At 40.4% G+C, this 20,983-nt stretch overlaps 1 protein-coding gene across 3 annotated transcripts in view; it reads right to left on the bottom strand.

The window, feature by feature from the left end:
- TANGO6 (transport and golgi organization 6 homolog) overlaps positions 1-20,921 on the bottom strand; it is a 186,348-nt gene extending 165,427 nt beyond the window's left edge. For all 3 annotated transcript variants that reach the window (XM_081274396.1, XM_081274397.1, XM_081274398.1), the window contains exons 1-3: positions 20,773-20,921; positions 3,473-4,110; positions 1,821-1,937 (exon numbers count right to left, since the gene is read on the bottom strand). In XM_081274396.1, coding sequence (XP_081130522.1) covers positions 1,821-1,937; positions 3,473-4,110; positions 20,773-20,869 — 852 coding nt within the window. In that variant the 5' untranslated portion in view covers positions 20,870-20,921. The remainder of the gene's footprint in view (positions 1-1,820; positions 1,938-3,472; positions 4,111-20,772) is intronic.
- Positions 20,922-20,983: the final 62 nt, after the last annotated feature.

Genomic DNA, 20,983 nt, shown 5'->3' with positions numbered 1-20,983 from the left:
GACAACAATTGCACTTAACTATATAAACATCAAAATTAGTAACAGAAGGGGCTAGGGATGTGGTTCTAGCGATAGCGTGCTCGCCTGGCATACGTGCGGCCCGGGTTCGATCCTCAGCACCACATACAAAGATGTTGTGTCAGCCGAAAAAAAAAATAAAATAAAATAAGTATTAAAATTAAAAAAAAAATTAGTACAGAAATATTTAATCCTAGTCTTGGGATGTAGCCTAGCCTGTGTGAGACCCTGGGTTCAATCCCCAGCACTGTAAAAAAAAAAAAAAAAAAATTATAACTAGCTTGTCCTTTCTTTTATTTAACGAGGATTAATAACTACCATTTATTAAGAGGGCTCTGATGTGCTAGGCAGTATATTAAGTATCTCCCACAAAATCTCAAAAGGGACTTAAGAAGGAATGGAAAGGTTTACAAATTCATACACCTGCATGCTGGGGTTGAATTCCAGTGTGCCTAATCCCACGGCCTCTGCTTTTCACAATGTTCTTATAACATGTTTAGTTTAATCTGGCAAACTGTGAACTCATTCACAGAAACAGTACGTGAGGCCCAGAGGCCCAGTGGAAGGCTACCAAAACATTATAGGGATGATATGGGGTCACTGGAGATACACAGTCAGTTGACTGTTCTTACGTACAAGCTGCTTCTTTGGTTCTTCACTCTTTATGTACCTAATTTCAAAACTAAAATTTAGGTACTAAAAGCAAATTAAATCATTTCAGATAAATTAGTTAAAAAACAAGAAAGAAACTATTTTATGCCTAGTTATATACTAGTACATTTTTAACTTTTAGTCAGGGTCTCACTAAATTGCTTAGGACCTCACAAAATTGCTGAGACTGGCCTTGAATTTGGGACCAGCCTCTCTCAGCTGCTGGGATTGCAGGTATGCACCTCCACACTTACCTCCACACTTGCCTCCATACCCGGATACTAGTCTGTGTTTTAAACAAAGGAGTTAAAAATAGAAACAATAATTGCTCTAGTTTTAATTTCTTAACTTCTAAAACTCCATTCAAAGAATAAGATGTCCAAATACTTCTACCAAAAGAATACATTGTAAACAGTTAAATTTTAGTTTAAAAAAAAAAAAGGATCTAGTTTCAGAATGAATAAAATATATTTTATATAAAATTGCCATAGCCTGGGCTGGGGTTGTGGCTTAGTGATAGAGTGCCCACCTAGCACTTGCGAGGCCCTAGGTTTGATCCTCAGCACTACATAAAAATAAAATAAAGATTGTGTGTCCACCTACAACTAAAAAATAAATATTTTTAAAAAAACTGCCATAGCCTTAAAAAAGTGATCATAATATTCTTGGGAAAGTATCCATGATTCCACTAATGAAAAGGCATTTTATATTATTCTGAAGGTCAATGTCTTTTAGTTTTGTTTTGTTTTATTGTACTAGAGATTGAAGCTAGGGTAATTTACCACTGAGCTATATCCCCAGATTTTTTATTTTGAGACAGGATCTTGCTACATTGCTGAGAGTCTCACTAAATTGCTGAGGCTGATTTCAAACTTGTGATCTTCCTCCCTCAGCCTCCTGAGTCACTGGGATCACAAATGTGTACCACCATGCCCATCTGTCACTGAGTTTTATAAATACCATTTGACGATCTTAAAAAAAAACAATGAAGGGCTGGGGATATAGCTCAGTTGATAGTGTGCTTGCCTCCTATGTACAATCCCCAGCACTACACACACACAAAAAAAGATCATTAAATAGGTAACTAAAATTATCTAATTTTCTAAGAGAACACAGCACACCACACATTAACAGTTCACCCAGGAAAATACCTGGGGAGGTCCTCCCTGGAGGATAAGTAATTCACGGACAGCCAATGGTTGATACACTTGATCCAAGAGGTCTCTCAAGGCTCCCCTGGATACAGTCCTTTCCTCTTCAGTTAAAACCTATAAAAAATATGGGCTCAGCTTTAGAGGAATACAAACCAGGCAGGAAATACAAGATAATATTTTACAACACCAAACAAAGGTTGTTATGAATGGAGAGAAAGGAAGGCTTCTGTCCCCTCTTGACTTCCTTCCACATGGAGGAAGCTGTCTACAAAAACACTCCTGGCCCTCTCTACATCCCCAGTCACTCCCCTTCTAGGCAAGAGATATGGTTTATCTTACTGGTGACTACTGAATACATTCAATCACTAGCCAGTTTTGATATGCACTGTTCAGCTCACTCCTCTTCTATCTTGTGAGAGTGAGTTCACATTCTGTTCTGCTCAGTCTTGCTGAGCAGGGGCAAATCCCCCTGCCATAGGGCAGAAGGCAATGTAGTTTTCCAGCACTGCTGAAACTGGTAAATAGTAAATATGTCTAATTCTGGAGTGTATCATTAGGAAATGTCTCCATCATAAGTTATCTCCTACAACTGTCTTTATAAGCAACAGAGGTGATGTTTTTCTGGAATCTTCTCTCTTTCTTTCCTTTCTTTCTGTACTGGGGATTAAACCCAGGGATGTTAGACAAACATTAGGCATGCTAAGCAACCACTCTACTACTGAGATATATACCCAGCCCAGAGGTAATATTTTTTACTTTTCATCTCTCTTATTTTGTTAGCTAGTGTTTTCACTCATTCAGAACTTGGACAGTAAACAGAGGTTCTATTCTGGGGCACATCTGAGTCTCAACAGTATAGTCTCCCTTTGGTAATTAGCACTCACAGTGAAACAGTCAAGGTCTTGCCTATTACATGTAGTACACTATGATGTGAGGGCTACTCAGAGCAGCAGCTATTGGTGGAACTTTTTCCAGCTTTACAATGTACATTCACCAGGTTGCCCCTCTGTCAATTCTTATCCCCTTTCCTACTTGGTTCTTGGTTTCCCTTTTCTTTTCTGTCTCCTGCCTAAGACTCCTGCAACATTGCTTAGCCTCAGAAATAGCACACAGACCTGTTGACCCAGGTGCTCCATCTCAGGGAAATGCAGGCTGTAGGCACTGCTAGAACTGTTGAGATGCACTGCCCTAAGTAAAGAGCACAGGGCTCTGTTGAGGCATTAATTTTGGGCCACTTCTTGGATAATAGTGGCTTTTCGGAAAATGATTATAAACACAGAAAAAAGTGAATACACAGGAAAGGAACAAGTATAAGGGTGACACAGACACATGAAAGAGAAGTGAGGGCATGGAGCAACTTGGCTGTGGCAGCTTAGGATCACCAGAATATAGGCTACCCTGACCCCTGCTTCATTTATATCTTAACAGTTTCTGACTAATTCCTATGTTGACAAATGAAGCCCTTCAACCCCCTGCCCCCCCCAAAAAGATGCATTTACCCACTGTCTATCCTTTGGCATTCAATAGGAACTCCAGATCTTTCAATGGGCCCGTTTCAAAGAACTAAGAGTTATCTTTTGTAACAACCAGACACAAACATACATATTCTCTCTCTCCATCTCTCTCTCCATCTCTCAATGTATATTTACCTCTTCCATGGGTGTTAGTGGTTTTTTGGTTGGGCAGAATCCCAGCTGGCACAGACCTGCTGTGATATCCCCAAAGTGGCGGCAGAAAATCAAGCTCCCGAGAGATGTGTGCTGCCCAACACTGAGGAGGGCCTTGCAGCTGGTATACAGTCTCCGGGTTGCATGGGGAGCAACATCCAAACGCACGACGTCTTGAACAACGGCACCAAACTCAGTCCTATATCTCAAAGGAACTCCAACACCAGGCATCAGATAGGGACAGACACCCAAAATGACTACAAATTGTAAAATGGACTGGACCATCTTCTGTTGGGAGATACTAAGTGTATCGGGGCTTAGGGCAGGAGCGACTTCTGGAGTCCTAGGGTTGGGTTTACCTGGATTGAAGGCAGCTGCGAGGCGGATCATGGTTTCCTTCAAGCACAACAGCAACAACAAGGCTTGAGAGGTAAAACTCCAAGTGATGTCCACAGAGTTTTGTGGCCATTCTGCCTTATTAACAATTTCATCTCTTAGTAGTTTCAATTTCTTCCACTGAGGATCCTTCAGAAGTTTATCCTCCAAGGCAGACAGATTAGATTTTAAAGTAGCCAATAAGATATCATGTTTTGTAATCTGTAAGGAACTTGAGCCTGATCCTTTTGAAATTAAAAAAAAGAGAGAGAGAGATTATATGTTATATGCAGGGAAAATAAATTATACTTCCTTCTGTGTGGAATGCCTTGCCACCCTACCCAGGAGACTGGAAGTAAGAAAAAACAAAACAAAACAAAACAAACAAAAAAACAGATGGAGCATGGATTTTTAGGGAGGTGAAACCATTCTTAAAAATAATTCTGCCTTCGCGTGATGTCACATACCCATAATTCCAATGACTCAGGAGGCTGAGGCAGGAAGATCATAAATTTGAGATCAGCCTCAGCAACTCAGCAAGACCCTGTCTCAAAAATGAAATAAAAAGATGCAGGCCACAGTGGTACACGCCTGTAATCCTAGCGGCTTGGGAGCCTGAGACAGGAGAATTGTGAGTTCAAAGCCAGCATCAGCAACTGCGAGGCACTAAGCAACTCAGTGAGACCTTGTCTCTAAATAAAATACAAAAATAGGACTGAGGATGTGGTTCAGTGGTTGAGTACCCCTGAGTTCAATCCCCAGTGTATATAAAAAAAAAAAAAAAAAAAAAGAAGAATGTGGGGAGCCATTCTGACACGTGATTGGGTGACTCCCGTTAAGGGCCTGAGGCACTCTGGCTGTGTCGGAGTTATCCCGACCCTTTCCTGATGAGAGAGCCCATCCGTGTGGGGGTGTGCGTAACCACTGACCCTGGAGACCCAATCACTGACCCTGACCTTGGAGTACAGCCCCCCCTCAACCTTCATTGGATGGAATTCTCCCCTGAATCTCTTGTTTCCCCCAAATAAAAGGCTGATCCCCGGCGTGTTCGCTCTCTCTCTCTCCTGCTAGCCCAGAGTAATCCTCGCTGCCCTGCTGAGCGGCTGGAGGCAGGGAAACAGGGAGACCGAGCCGTCTCGGACCTAGCATTAAAATAAGGTACTGTCTGTGTGTTTTATTTTGATCTCTTCTAACTAACTGAATGCCAGAACCTCATTAATGAAACCACTGCGCAGGCCGCGTGGTAGAATTGGCGCCCAACGTGGGGCATTCTGAATTAGTTAGATTGAGTGGGAGCGCACGCTAAAAAGATTAAGGGAAAGAAATAAAGAGAAAGGAAGATAAAGAAATAGAAATAAAGAAATAAAGAGAAAATAAAGGAAAGTAAGGAATAAAGAATAAAGAAAAGAAAGAGGTGACATTTGGGTCACAAAAGTAATAAAGAGGATAAAGAAAATAGAAATAAGATAAGAGAAAGAAAAAAGTGACATTTGAGTCACAAAAGTACCAGGAACTATTGAAGGAAAGAGACGTTAATTTACTTAAAATGGGAAATTCTACTTCTTCGGATAAGGAAATGTATCTAACTATTTTAGACAGTATAATTAATCAGAAAGGAAAACAAATAAAGAAAACTCAGTTATTACAATTCTTAAAGATTGTAGGTGAATATTGTCCTTGGTTTTGTGACCAAGAGTCTCCAAATTTACTTACTTGGGAGAAATTAGGAAGAAAGTTACAGAGAGTTTGTCTTTCTACTGAAATACCTGGAGGCATAAAGAATATACAGAAAACTTGGACGGCCCTAGAAATTTGTCTCTTTGAATACATGGACCAGAGTCCGTGGCCACCAGAAGAGCTTCTGAGAGGTATTCAAAGAGCCATTAGGTCTATTCAAATGGAAAATCAGCCTGAGGCTAAGTTAATTTCCTTTCCTTTGAGCCGTTTTAAAACAAAAGCGCTAGGAGCTAAAACAAAGGTTAGAAATATGCAAGCTAGCCCGCAGACAGATTATACAGAACAGCATGATAAAGAAGAAGCATCTCTAATCTTGGAGAGCCCTCCAGAAGTGGTAACCAATCTTCCTGGAGAGGAAAATACAAAGGAAACTCCTAGCGGGGCTCAGGTTTCTTCTCAGCCACGTGAGTTAGAAACCCAAATTCCAAATGGCGATAATACAAAGTCTGATAGCAGCTCGCAGTCTGAGGAAGAAGAATTAGACATAGAAACTCAGGACTTAGAGAGAAATTTTAATAGATTGCATTTAACACCACCTGCCCAAGCTTTTAAAATTCAGCCGATACCTGCTAGAAGAACCAAATTTAACAGGTGTGCTGAATTAAAGATGACTTTTCTTACCCCAGTTCAGCAAGGTATTAAGAAGGCTCAAGAAATGGGGGAGGATACTACTGGTTTTCACCTCTTTCCAGTTTTTGAGCAAACTGATGAGCAAAATCAGAGAGTTAGAATTCATGCTGTAATTCCATTTAAAACTATCAAGGAATTAAAAAATGCATGTGAAACGTACGGCCCAAATTCGCCTTTTGTTCAGAGTCTGATAGAAAATATCTGCTCACAACCCCTTCCTCCTAGTGACTGGGTTTTTTTAGCCAGATCTTGTCTGAGCGGGGGAAATTACTTACTTTGGAAAACTTACTGGACTGATTTTTGTAATGAACAGGCAGAAAGAAACAGAAGACAGGGCATAGAAACGCCAGTAACGATGTTTTTAGGGACTGAAGATTTTGCTGATTTAGAAAGACAGTTAAATTATGATTTTGTAGTGTACAATCAAATAACTGATTGTGCAAAACGTGCCTGGAGGCAAATTGTCCCCAAGGACCAGTCCAATTTAGTTCTTACCAAAATCAGACAAGGTGCCAATGAGACTTATTCAGATTTCGTAGCCCGACTATATCAGGCTGCGAACAGGTCCATCGGAGACCCAGGAGCTAGCGAATTTATTGTTAGACAATTGGCTTTTGAGAACGCAAACAAAATTTGCCAAGATGTTCTCCGCCCCCATCGTAAGAAAGGAACAATTTCTGAGTATATTCGCTTGTGTTCTGACTTAGATTCCACTCAGTTACAAACGGTAGCCTTAGCAACAGTATTAAAGGAAACTTTGGGGCCACAAAATTCAGTTCAGAAGTCCCACAGCAAGTGTTACGTTTGCGGAAAACCCGGTCATTTCGCCTACGAATGTCGCCAACGCAAATTTAGGTTTAGGGCTCCATCTACTGGCGATAATAGATATTGCAGGACTCGGCGCCACGTGGTTGATTCGGGTGACGCGGATGAGCCCGCCTTCTCGCCACAAGTATTTCCTCCTAGCGAGGGGACAAAAAACTTCCGTTCGGCCCCTCCCCGGGCCCAGAAACAATATGGGGAGACATCACACAGTGTGACGTCACTAGCGGCGCCGACCAGGACAGTCCGCGATTTTTACCGGAGCAGAGACATGGATCACAGACAGTTTTCTTAGGACCTTCAGAGACAGTTGAATTAGATCCTGAAATGGGACCAACACAAATCCCTACTGGGATTTTCGGGCCGCTTCCTGAAAATACTATAGGTTTAATTTTGGGGCGTAATAATTTAAAGGGAGCTATTGAAGTAATACCTGGTGTGATAGATTCAGAATTTAAAGGGCAATTATATGTTACTGTAAGATCCAATTATGCCCTAAGACTCACCCCAAAGGATATTTTTGCTCAATTAATATTATTGCCTTGTGTCTCAGAAAGACACCTGCCGGCAGATTCAGTTTCTAAACCGCCGGACAGAGTATATTGGTCCCAGTTAGTGCGACAAGAACGCCCTTTATTAAAACTTAGAATTAATAATAAAAATTTCCTAGGAATAATTGACACAGGGGCTGATAGTTCAATATTGTCCAGCCGATTTTGGCCCAAGCAATGGCCTCTGCATACAGCCTCAGCTAATCTAGAAGAAATAGGAAAAATTTCACAGCCTGCTCAAAGTGCCAACTATCTCCGTTGGGAAGATTCTGATGGGAACAGTGGAATATTTAAGCCTTATGTGTTAGAGTCTTTACCAGCTAATCTATGGGGAAGAGATATACTAGCCAAAATGGGACTGCTACTAGTCACCCCAAATTCTATAAGGTCAGTTGAAGAAATTAATCAGAGGTATTTTCCTGGAGATGATAGGGAAAACTTTCAGGAAGAATATCTGTTTACAAGCCAGTCTCCACGACAAGGATTAGTAAATACTTCAGGACAAAATTTTTATTAGGGGCACTGAGTACTTCCCCGATCCTTAAAACAGCTGAAAAAATTACATGGCTCACAGAAGAGCCTATTTGGATTTCTCAGTGGCCCATCTCAGGGAAAAAACTTAAAATAATTCATAGATTAGTTGAGGAACAACTTCAGACTGGTCATATTAAACCAACACTTAGCCCTTGGAATACACCTATTTTTGTTATTAAGAAAAAGTCAGGAAATTGGAGATTATTACAGGATTTAAGGGCAATAAACCAGACAATTCGGCCTATGGGATCATTACAGCCAGGACTTCCCTCCCCCACAGCCATTCCTTTAGATTACAGCTTGATGGTAATAGATTTAAAAGACTGTTTTTTCTCTATAAGGTTACATCCTGAAGATTGTGAAAAATTTGCTTTCACTGTCCCAGCAGTTAATTTTAAGGAACCTGTTAAAAGATACTGCTGGAAAGTCCTTCCTCAGGGAATGCGTAATAGCCCTACCCTGTATCAAAAATATGTTGATCAGACAATAGATCCCATTAGAAATAGCTTCCCTGATACATACATTATTCATTTTATGGATGATATATTATTGGCCCATGCTAATTCAGAAGTACTTTCAGAAATTTTTACTCAGTTAGAGACCTCACTTACAACTATGGGTTTAAGTATAGCTCCTCAAAAAATTCAAAAGGTATCTCCTTTTCAATATCTAGGTCAAATAATTCAAGGGAGTACAATCCGTCCTCAAAATCTTCAAATAAGAGTTAAAGAGTTACGTACCCTTAATGATTTTCAAAAACTATTAGGAGATATTAACTGGCTAAGACCATCCTTAAAGTTAACTACTTCTGAGTTAAGTCCTTTATTTCAGATATTACAAGGAAATCCTTCTCCAACCTCTCCACGTCAACTAACTTTGGAGGCCAAAGCAGCCTTAAGGAAAGTGGAAATTGCAATTAAAAATGCACAGCTTACTAGAATAGATCCTAAAAAAATACTGTATTTATTAATATTTCCAACTGAGCATACCCCAACAGGAGCCATATGACAAAGATTAGGAGTTATTGAATGGATTTACTTATCTCATTCCCCTCAAAAGACATTAATTCCCTTTCATGATTCTACAGCTCAATTAATGATTAAGGGTAGAACTAGGATTTTACAATTAATTAGATCTGAGCCTGATATCATAATTATTCCATTTTCTGTTCAACAGACTAATTGGCTTTTTCAAACTTCTAGTTCATGGCAGATAGCTTTTACAGATTTCCCTGGCCAGATAGATAGCCATTATCCTCGTGATAAGATTGTACAATTTATTAACATCACTTATTTTTCCAAAGATTGTACTTTCCCATCCAATAGAGGGAACTTTATCGGTGTTCACAGATGGTTCCAGCTCTGGTAAGGCAGGTTTCTTCAGCCGTGTTCATACAGAGGTAATACAAACTTCTTATACTTCAGCTCAAAGGACAAAACTTCAAGCCCTGATTTTGGCCTTAGATTATTTTTCAAATGAGCCTATTAATATCTATTCTGACAGCTTATATACAGTCAGAGTTACCAAAAATATTAAAACCTCAGTTATTGGGTTTACTTCATCACAGGAGTTATTTGAATTATTTCATAATTTACAAAAGACAGTACTAATGAGAAAGTACCCATATTTTATTGGACATATCCGAGCACATTCTAGCCTCCCTGGACCTTTGGTTACAGGTAATGATAATATTGATAAATTAGTAGCTTTTTGTCAACAGATGTCTTCATATAACTGTGCCCTAGCTTCCCATTCCTTACATCATCAAAATGCTTCTAGCTTACGTAAAAAATTTAGTATTACCAGAGAACAGGCTCGTCAGATTGTAAGCCAATGCCCTAAGTGTGTTATTTACACTCCATCTCTGCCATCAGGGGTAAATCCCCATGGTTTAAAACCAAATCAAATATGACAAATAGATGTAACTCATATTCCTCAATTTGGTAAACAATGTTATGTGCATGTCATAGTGGACACTTATTCTAGATTTATTTTTGCCACAACACGTACTAAGGAAAATACTCAACATGTAATTTCTCATTGCTTAGCAGCTTTTTCTGTTTTAGGGTGTCCTATACAAATTAAAACAGATAATGCTCCAGCTTATGTAAGCTCTACTTTTCAACAATTTTGCCAAGAGTTTCAAATTAATCATAAAACAAAAATTCCTTATAACCCCCAAGGTCAAGCCATTGTAGAACGAGCTCATTTATCTATTAAACTTCAATTACAAAAATTAAAAAGGGGGAATAAGATAATGACTCCCCAAAATAGCCTTAATCATGCCTTATTTGTTTTAAATTTTTTAAACTGTGACACAGAAGGTCACACTGCTGCTGAGAGGCAAATGTCTCCCTCGGTGACAGGCCCTTTAGGCAGAGTTCTGTGGAAAGATTTACAGACTGGTCAGTGGAAGGGCCCAGATCCGGTAATATCATGGGGCCGAGGGCATGCTTGTATTTTTCCAGAAGGTGCTTTTCGTCCTATCTGGGTGCCTAAACGTGCTATCAGACATGAAGAAGATAAAACCCAGACTCAAGCGACTAAAGATAGACACGGAGGAACCACAACCCAGAAGGAGGAGATATCAAAAAAAGATGAAAAAAAAACCAGATTGAACCAGCCGAGAAGCTGATTTCGTGGAAAGATGTGAAGAAATTGACAACCCAGGCTTCCCAAATACTTCGACGCCTAGGAAAGAACAGGACACCAGTCTTGATGGTAGCGACAGTAATTGCCCTACTGGGCTGTCAGGTAAAAGGGAATCAAATAGACACTTATTGGACATATTTCCCAGATCCACCCCTGGTACACCCAGCTGTGTGGACTGAAAAATCTATTCCAGTATTTACTAATGACTCATTCATGATGGGAGGATTTACAGATACTCATATTACTCCCAGTCATGTGACTAGATTTAATTATTCTGGCTACAGTGCCCAATTACCTTTATGTTGGTCACATGATAAACATACTGGCTGTCTAAAAGTATCATTTAAAAAAAAAACAGCAATTGGTAAACCTAGACTGACAAATAATTCTATTTATGGAGACTTAAAACCTAATACTAGATCAGTAATTAAGATGGGACTTTCCCATAACAAGCCAGTCATTTCTACAAAACCTCCACCGGTACCCCACTGTCCAAATAGTTCTACAATTAAAATTGGCACCTTTCCAAAATGGATGGATTGTGTAAATACCTTTCCTGTACTACATAAGGTGTCTAAAACTAGTGGGTATATTTTAGACTGGTCTCCAAAAATTGATAAGAGACAATTACGAAGAAATTCTGCTATGACACCTGCAGAATTTATTAATAATATTTTGACTTATAGTGAAGGAGACATTCAAAGAGATATTTGGCGTTTAATTGCTGCCTCAAAATATTTACATTTTACAGACAAACCTTTACCAAAATTTGTCGGCAAGAACTGTAAAGAGGGATCTTGCTATGGCCTAAGAGCCTGTGTCCAATCTCCTTATGTTTTAATTATTGGAAATGTAAAAGTTAGATGGATAGATGATAAATATTTTGTTACTTGTAATAAGTGCAACCTAACCAATTGTATTTCTAGGTATAATGGAGAAAAAGGAGTGCTGATACTTCATCAGCCCTCTTTTGTTTTATTACCTACTAATATTTCAGAGCCATGGTATGCTGATGCTGGTTTACAAGTCCTACAACAAATTCATGCCCAGCTAACAAGACCTAAACGTGCTATTGGAGTCATAATTGTTGGTGTCTTAGCACTGGTCTCATTTATTGCCTCAACCGTCTCTACATCTCTAACATTGTCTCAGAATATTCAACATACAAAATTTCTTAATAATTTAGCTCAAAATACTTCCAAGGCTCTGCGTAATCAAGTAAATATTGATAAAAGGATTGAGACTAAGTTAAACGCCTTAGAGGCGACTGTTATTAACATTGGTAATGAACTTTCAGCCTTAAAATTTAAGGAAAGGCTTAAATGCCATGCTAATTATAAGTATGTATGTGTTACAGCTGCCAAGTACAATGCTTCTCTCTGGGATTGGGAGAAAGTTAAAACCCATTTATTAGATATTTGGCAAAATAGTAATAATAGCTTGGATATTCTGGAACTTCATCACCATATCCAAGACATTCAAAATAATAGAGCTGATTTTTCAGATCCTTCTTCTTTGGCTAACCAAATATTAAAGGAGTTAAATGGATTCAACCCTGGAAATATTCTTAAGCACTCCGCTTGGTACCTTATTGGATTATTCTCTTTGCTGTTAATTCTCTTTTGTATTGTAACTATAGGATGGCGAGTCCTCCAATCAAGAATCCGGGGACTCCAGAGAGTGAACCGCCGCCTCATTGTTAAGAATAAAAAGGGGGAATATGTGGGGAGCCATTCTGACACGTGATTGGGTGACTCCCGTTAAGGGCCTGAGGCACTCTGGCTGTGTCGGAGTTATCCCGACCCTTTCCTGATGAGAGAGCCCATCCGTGTGGGGGTGTGCGTAACCACTGACCCTGGAGACCCAATCACTGACCCTGACCTTGGAGTACAGCCCCCCCTCAACCTTCATTGGATGGAATTCTCCCCTGAATCTCTTGTTTCCCCCAAATAAAAGGCTGATCCCCGGCGTGTTCGCTCTCTCTCTCTCCTGCTAGCCCAGAGTAATCCTCGCTGCCCTGCTGAGCGGCTGGAGGCAGGGAAACAGGGAGACCGAGCCGTCTCGGACCTAGCATTAAAATAAGGTACTGTCTGTGTGTTTTATTTTGATCTCTTCTAACTAACTGAATGCCAGAACCTCATTAATGAAACCACTGTGCAGGCCGCGTGGTAGAAAGAAGAAATAAAAAGAACTGGGGATGTAGCTCACTCAGCGATAAAGCACCTCTGGTTTCAATCCCGCTCTGAGTCCAATACCCAGTACCAAACACACACACACACAAAAAATAATTTCGTACAGTATTATAATAGTATATACAGACATTATATATTTGTTCAAGTTTATAGAACTGTATACTACCAACTGAGAACTCTAAAGCAAATTATGGATTTTAGTTAATAAAAATATATCAAGATATGTTAATCAATTATAACACACATACCACACTAATGTTAATAATAGGGGAAATTAGGATTGGGGTGGAGAAAGGAGTATGAGAACTCTCTCTACTTCATGCTCATATTTTCTATAGACCTAAAGATGATGTAAAAAATAAAATCTAGTTGTGTGGGACAGCACACACCTATAATCTCAGCAACTCAGGAGACTGAGGCAGGAGGATAACAAGTTCAAGGCCAGCCTCAGCAACTTAGCTAAGACCCTATCTCAAAATAAAAATTAAAAGGACTGGAATGTGGCTCAGAAGTAAAACACCCTTGGGTTCAATCCCCAGTGCCTAATAAATAAATAAAACAACATTGTTCTTACATTTTTTTTTTTTTTTTTTTACAGTGCTGGAGATCAAACCTAGTGCATGTTAGGCAAGCACTCTACCACAGAGCTACATCCCCATTACCATTGTCCTTTCAAAACAATGAGAACCAGAATAGTAAAAACATTTCTCTGGGGCTGTCCAGAGTTAGTGTTCTAATCCACTAGTTTTAAAATCTGATTCCTTGGGCTGAGGTTATGGTTCAGTGGTAGAGTACTTGCCTAGCACATGTGAGGCATTGGGTTCAAACCTCAGCACCACATAAAAATAAACAAATAAAATAAAGGCATTGTGTCCAACTACAACTCAAAAAAAATTTTTTTAAAAATCTGATTCCTCGGGCTGGGGTTGTGGCTCAGTGGTAGAGCGCTCACCTAGCATGTGCAAGGCCTGGGTTCGATCCTCAGCACCACATAAAAATAAATAAAATAAAGATGATATTGTGTACAACTAAAAAATAAATATATAGGGCTGGGGATGTGGCTCAAGCGGTAGCGCGCTCGCCTGGCATGCGTGCGGCCCGGGTTCGATCCTCAGCACCACATACCAACAAAGATGTTGTATCCGCCGAGAACTAAAAAATAAATATATATTAAAAAAAAAATATATATATATATATATATATATATATATATATATATTTTTAAATCTGATTCCTTTAGTTCATATATACCCAAAAAGGAAATGGATGCTCTCATGGCTTCTTGCCACTAAACATTAAATCACTAACCTATCTCTATATGACTTCCTGTGACTTTATAAGATCTTTGAACCCAAACATGGGACACAAAGAAGGTGATCTGAAACAAAAGCTCTTACTTAAGTATGATCCAAGAGCCTCTTAATAAAGTAGTCTTTTCTGCCCTCTATTGGTGATGAAAATGAAATCTATGGTCCTTGAAAATAAATGGAAGCACTCCCTTAAAGCAGTGGTTCTCAGTGTGGGTTTGAGAGGGTTCCAAAAATTCCCTCAGGGGGGTCTTCAAAGTCAAAACTATTTCATAAAGGGCTGGGGGTATGGCTCAGCGGTACAACATTTGCATGTGTAAAGGCCTGGGATCAATTCCCAGCACCACAAAAAAAAAAAAAAAACTATCTTGTTATGACATTATTTGCCATTCTACTCTCATTTTCTTATGATTTCACAAAGGATGAAAAGCTCATTAATATGAGTTCAGAGTCTATACTGGTAAGAAAACATCTTGTTGAGTTTTAGTATATTATACAGGAAAAATATAAACAACTATCTGAAAATGTGATTGAAATCCCTCCCTTTTTTTCAACTACATAGCTATGTGAGTCTCAGGGATCTGTCACTTACTTCAACCAAAACAATCAGGATCGACTGAATGGAGCAGACATAAAAATCTAGCAGTGCTAGGGGCTGGGGTTTTGGCTCAGAGGTAGAGCACTCACCTAGCATGTGCAAGGCACTGGGTTCAATCCTTAGCACCACATAAAAATAAAATAAAGATATTGTGTCCACCTATAACTAAAAAACACATATTTAAAAAAATCCAGCTGTGCCAGCATACCCCTGTAATTCCAGCTACTTGGGAGGTTGAGACAGGAAGATGCAAGTTCAAGATCAGACTGGGCAATTTAGAGAGATTATCTCAAAATTAAAAATTTTTTAAAAGGGTGGGGGCTGGAGCCTGATGATGAAGCACTTGCCTCCATGAACAAGACCCTGAGTTCAATCCCCAGCATCTCTCTCTCTCTTTCTCTCTCTCTCTCTCTCTCTCTCTCTCTCTCTCTCTCTCTCATACACACACACACACACACACACACACACACACACAGAGCTGTAGGCTGGGGATATAGCTTTGAAGTAGAGTGCTTGCCTAGCACATGTAAGGCTGAGGATTCAATCTTTAAAAAAAAATCTTCTAATAAGCCACACATCAAATATTAAAACAAAACAATGACGCTCTTCCTTCTAGTCATTTTTCATTTAAAATGTCATTATTGAGCTGGGATGTAGCTCAGTGGTAATGCATCCCTAGGTTTAATCCCCAGTACTACAATCCCAGCAGCTCGGGAGGCTAAGGCAGGAGAGTAGAAAGTTCAAAGCCAGCCTCAGCAGCAGCAAGGCGCTAAGCAACTCAGTGAGACCCTGTCTCTAAATAAAATACAAAATAGGGCTGGGGATGTGGCTCACCCCCCCCCCAAATTCATTGTGTTAATATGTAAAGGGTTTATTATTACTTTTAAATAAATATTTTAAAGGTATTTCTTAATTAAAAATTAATTTTTAGTGCAGTAAACGTAGACACATATATACCACATAAAAGCTCTTTGAAGCCCTCAACATTTTTTTTTTTTAATTCACCAACAGATTGATAGATACTAGGGATTAAACTCAGGGCGCTCTACCATTGAGCCACATCCCCACCCCTTTTTATTTTTTATTTTGAGACAGAGTCTCACTAAGTTGCTTAAGGCCTCACTAAATTGCTGAGGCTGGCCTTGAACTTTCATTCCTTCTATCTCAGCCTCCTTAGTCACTGGGATTACAGGCCTATACCACCACTCCAGGTTTGGCCTTTACTTTTTTTTTTCTTTAAAGAGAGAGAAAGAGAGAGAAAGAGAGAGAGAGAGAGAGAGAGAGAGAGAGAGAGAGAGAGAGAGAGAGAGAGACTTTTTAATATTTATTTTTTAGTTTTCAGTGGACACAACATCTTTGTTTGTATGTGGTGCTGAGGATCGAACCCTGGCCGCACGCATGCCAGACGAGCGCACTACCACTTGAGTCACATCCCCAGCCCAGCCTTTACTTTTTATAAACTAAATTTCACTAATATTAACAGTCTTCAAATTCTGCTTAACACAATTCATAACAATGGAGGTGGAGATATCCTTATTTGTTCCATGGTAGATAAAATACACTAAACTGGGTACACCTTTAATCCCAGTAACCTGGAAGGCTGAGTGCTAAGGATCACAAGTTCAAGGCCAGCCTGGGCAATTTGGCAAGACCCTATATCAAAATTATTAAAAAAATATATAAAAAGTTAAAGACTGGGATGTAGCTCAGTGGTAAGGCATCCCTGGGTTTAAACCCCAGTACTACAAATACAAACATTCTCTCTCTCTCTCTCTCTCTCTCTCTCTCTCTCACACACACACACACACACACACACACACACACACGAAAGGCAGCGGAATAGAAAATGCTTAAAGTAACAGAACTTTTGAAGGTCAAAAGTAAAACCTTGTTGGATGTTTTCCTTCTTTTCATCTAATTGGAATCCAGCCTCAATTCCTCTTTCTTCTATGATTCTTAAGTCTCACCCACACATAACTTCTCCATTCAGTTGTTGTTACATATGCCACCCATTGACCACTTGTTATCCTGCCGTGTTGGAAATCTCCCCAAATAGACAAGATGCAGACAGCACACTGTGTTTATATATATATATATATATATATATATATATATATATATATATATATTTATTTATTTATTTATTTATTTTCACACACACATACACACACACACACACAATCTTTATGTATTTATTTATTTATTTATTATGTGGTGCTGAGGCTCAAAACCAGTACCTCACACATGCTAGGCAAGCGCTCCACCACTGAGCCACAACCCCAGCTCCTATTTTTGTATTCCAAAAGCACTGAAGAAAGAATATAAATTGACTCCTTGTAAATATTACTTCAAAGATAGTGATCAAAATAGGTAGACAGATCAAAAATGTTTAATTCAGTTGTATATAATTTCAACCAATACTTTCTTCCTATCTCCTCAAGACCCTATGTTCATCAGGGCCATTCTTATTATGTATAGGTATTTCTAAATTCCCTCAGCAGCTAATAGGATAAGAAAAAAAACAGCTCAGGGCTGAGGATGTGGCTCAAGCAGTAATGCGCTCTCCTGGCATGCGTGGGGCACTGGGTTCCATCCTTGGCACCACATAAAAATAAAATAAAGATGTTGTGCCCACCAAAAACTGAAAACAAATATTAAAAAAAAAAAAAAAGAAAAAAACAGCTCAGTGGTAGAACACGTGCTTAACATGCACAAGACCCTGGGTTCAATCCCAGTACAAAATATTAAATGAAAGAGAACATAAGGCAGGTTTACACAACATATAATAGACTATATATACAAAATAATATGATCTTACCACAGCACTTATTCTTTTTCAAATGAATATGCATATATAACTTCACCACATAGCCTTAGAGATTAGAAGGGCCTTCTGTAAATGAAGTTATATGTGTTTTGTGATAGATGACTATTTCCAAGTTTCTGCTTATCTAACCTTCTTCTCAATGGTATTGAATATAACTACAGTTGCTAAACAAGCGACCTCTCCTTTAGCAAATTAAAGTATATTTTGCAGTTTGACTCTAACTGGGGGGCAATGTAGTAGGTTTACCATGTTTTTAGTGGAAGAAACCTAAATTCAAATCCTAGCTCTGCCACTTCTTAGTTTTACGTTGGGCAATTTGCAATGTACTTGAGCCTTGGTTCCTTCATTTATAAATACAGAGCACAGGGCTGGGGATGTGGCTCAAGCGGTAGCGCGCTCTCCTAGCATGCGTGTGGCCCGGGTTCGATCCTCAGCACCACATACAAACAAAGATGTTGTGTCCGCCGAGAACTAAAAAATACATATTAAAAAAATTCTCTCTCTCTTTCTCTCACTCTCTCTTTAAAAAAATAAATAAATATAGAGCACAAGTAATACCTCTATGATGGGACTGTTGTGAAGATTAAATGATATATACATAAACAGCATACTATGGAGAGTGGCACTTAGCACTCATTTACTATTATTAATAACTTCTTTTCAGTTACCATTAGTATGGTTGTTGTTATGACCAGGGATTGAACCCAGGGGCATTTAATCACTGAGCCATAACCCCAGTCCTTTTTATTTTGAGATAAAGTCTCCCTAAATTGCGTAGGGCCTCACCAAATTGCTGGGGCTGACTTTGAACTTGTGCCTCCTGCCTCAGACTCCCAAATAGCTGGGATTACAGGTATATGGCACCTCATCCTGCTTCTATTAGCATAGTGTTAATGTTTGCAGCTGTTGCAATTTTAGGTCAAATACTGTGACTGAGGGGTTGGGGCTGTGGCTCAGTGGTAGAGTGTTTGCCTAGCATGTGTGAGACCTCAGCACCATACAATAAATAAATAAGGTTTTTTGTCCATCTATAACCAAAATAAATACACACACATCATCATCATCTTAAAAAATATTGTGACTGAGAACATCATCTTATGGACTTTCATGTGCCTTTACCTTACTAATCCTAAAATCCTTTCCCCTACTATATATGTTTCAATTATGAGCAGGGCTCTATTGCTGCTTTTATTCCTTTTTTGTGTGAGTGATACTGTGAATTGAACCCAGAGCCTAGGCACATACTAGAAAAGTGTTCTACCTCTGAGTTACACCCCCATCCTTTTTTTGGGTGAGGGGAATACTAAGGATTGAACTGAGGGGGCCCTCAATCACTGAGCCACATCCCCAGCCCTTTTTTGTATTTATTTTACTTAGAGACAGGATCTCACTGAGTTGCCCAGCGCCCACTGTTGCTGAGGATGGCTTTGAACTTGCAACCCTGCTGCTTTGGCCTCCCAGGCCCACTGGGATTACAGGCCTACACTACCCCAGCCGGCTACCCACCCATCCTTTTTTTTTTTTTTTTTTAGAGAGAGGGGGACAGAGAGAGAGAGAGAGAGAGAGAGAGAGAGAGAGAGAGAGAGAGAATTTTAATATTTATTTATTTTTCCTTAGTTCTCGGCGGACACAACATCTTTGTTTGTATGTGGTGCTGAGGATCGAACCCGGGCCACACGCATGCCAGGCGAGCGCGCTACCGCTTGAGCCACGTCCCCAACCCCTCCCACCCATCCTTTTTAAAAATTTAACTTTGAGACAAGTTCGGGCTAACTTGCCCAGGCTGGACTTTTATTTTCCATCCCTTTGCCTCAGTTGAAATCACCTGTGCCACAGTGCCCTCCTACCAGGGTTCTATTTCTTAAGTCCTTTCCCAAAGTTCCAAAGCTCCAGACAGTACCAGAGGTTTCATATTCAATAACCTGCCTTAGTCCAAGAAGAGGATGAGACAGGGCTGGGGTTGTGGCTCAGTGGTAGAGCGATCGCCTAGCATGCTCGAGGCATTGGGTTCGATCCTCAGCACCACATAAATGTAAAATAAAGATATCGTGGGGCTGGGGCTCAGTGGTGGAGCACTTGCCATGCAAGTGTGAGGTACTGGGTCCGGTCCTCGGCACCACATAAAAATAAATAAAGATATTGTGCCCATCTACAACTAAAAAATGTTTTTTAAAAAATATTGTGTCCACTTAAAACTAAAAAAATCGATGATAGTCTTCTAATTTGATAGAGAGAGAGAGAGAGAGAGAGAGAGAGAGAGAGAGGGGATCTCTATAAATTGATCTTCCTGCCTCAGACTCCCAAATAGAGAGAGAGAGAGAGAGAGAGAGAGAGAGAGAATATCTCTATAAATTGATCTTCCTGCATCAGACTCCCAAATCGCTGGGATGACAGGAATGACAGGCGTGCGCCACAGCGCCCTGCTGGACCCAAAGAATTTGGGGTTACTTAATGACTTCCAAACGCCACCACCTGTCCTCAGTGGTAAAAGAGTGCGAGGCTCAACTCTTGCCAAGGTACCTTCAGATTCTAAATTGGGAAGATCTTATTAACTCAGCACAGAAGATTCAACGTGACTGTAAATCCCTCCTACCAAATTGGAAACCTCAGTTTACTCTCCTCAAAACCCCTCAAACTTCAAACTTCACCGCTTCCCATTTCGGGACTCCATGGCAGTCTGTACAAATCTCTAGCGTCCACCCAGGCCCCGGGCCCTCAAGCGATTAGGACCTCACATGCCACCTCTGGGCGCCTGAATCCCTCGCAGGCTGTTTCCTCAGCGCCCGCCCCTGAGAGGTGCAGAATTAAATAATGGACCCCGGGCGCTTAAAAGTGCCTGGCGCGGAGAAGCCCTCAAAAGATGTTGCTAGTACCAGTCTTGGACAGCTCCCATGCCCTCCTTGAGCCTCAGTCTCCCCAAGTTTGAAAAGAACCTGGACAATGCCCAAATTCCCTCAGCAGCAGGGTCCCGAGAAAGCCTGAGGGGCGCACGCTGAGGGAGCGAGGCAGCGCTGGAAAAGTGGCCGCCCAGCCCGGTGTCGAGATGCGTCTTCTCACCTCCCGGGCTCAACAGCAATTTCAACGCTTCCAGAATCTGGTCCAGACCGCACGTCTCCACAGCCCCGCTGCCTACCGCCGGTCCCGGGGCCGCCATGACTAGAGTGGAATATGACGCCTGCGCGCTGCTCAAGCACCCTGGTGGAACAGCGCTGTCGCCATGTTGAGTGCGGCTGGAGGCGCTGTGCGCGGCGTGGGGCGGGGCCAGCTC

The sequence above is a fragment of the Spermophilus citellus genome (genome assembly GCF_964194105.1).
Source record: "Spermophilus citellus genome assembly, chromosome: 18".
NCBI lineage: Eukaryota > Metazoa > Chordata > Mammalia > Rodentia > Sciuridae > Spermophilus > Spermophilus citellus.
This window is presented reverse-complemented; position numbering and strand designations above follow the sequence as displayed.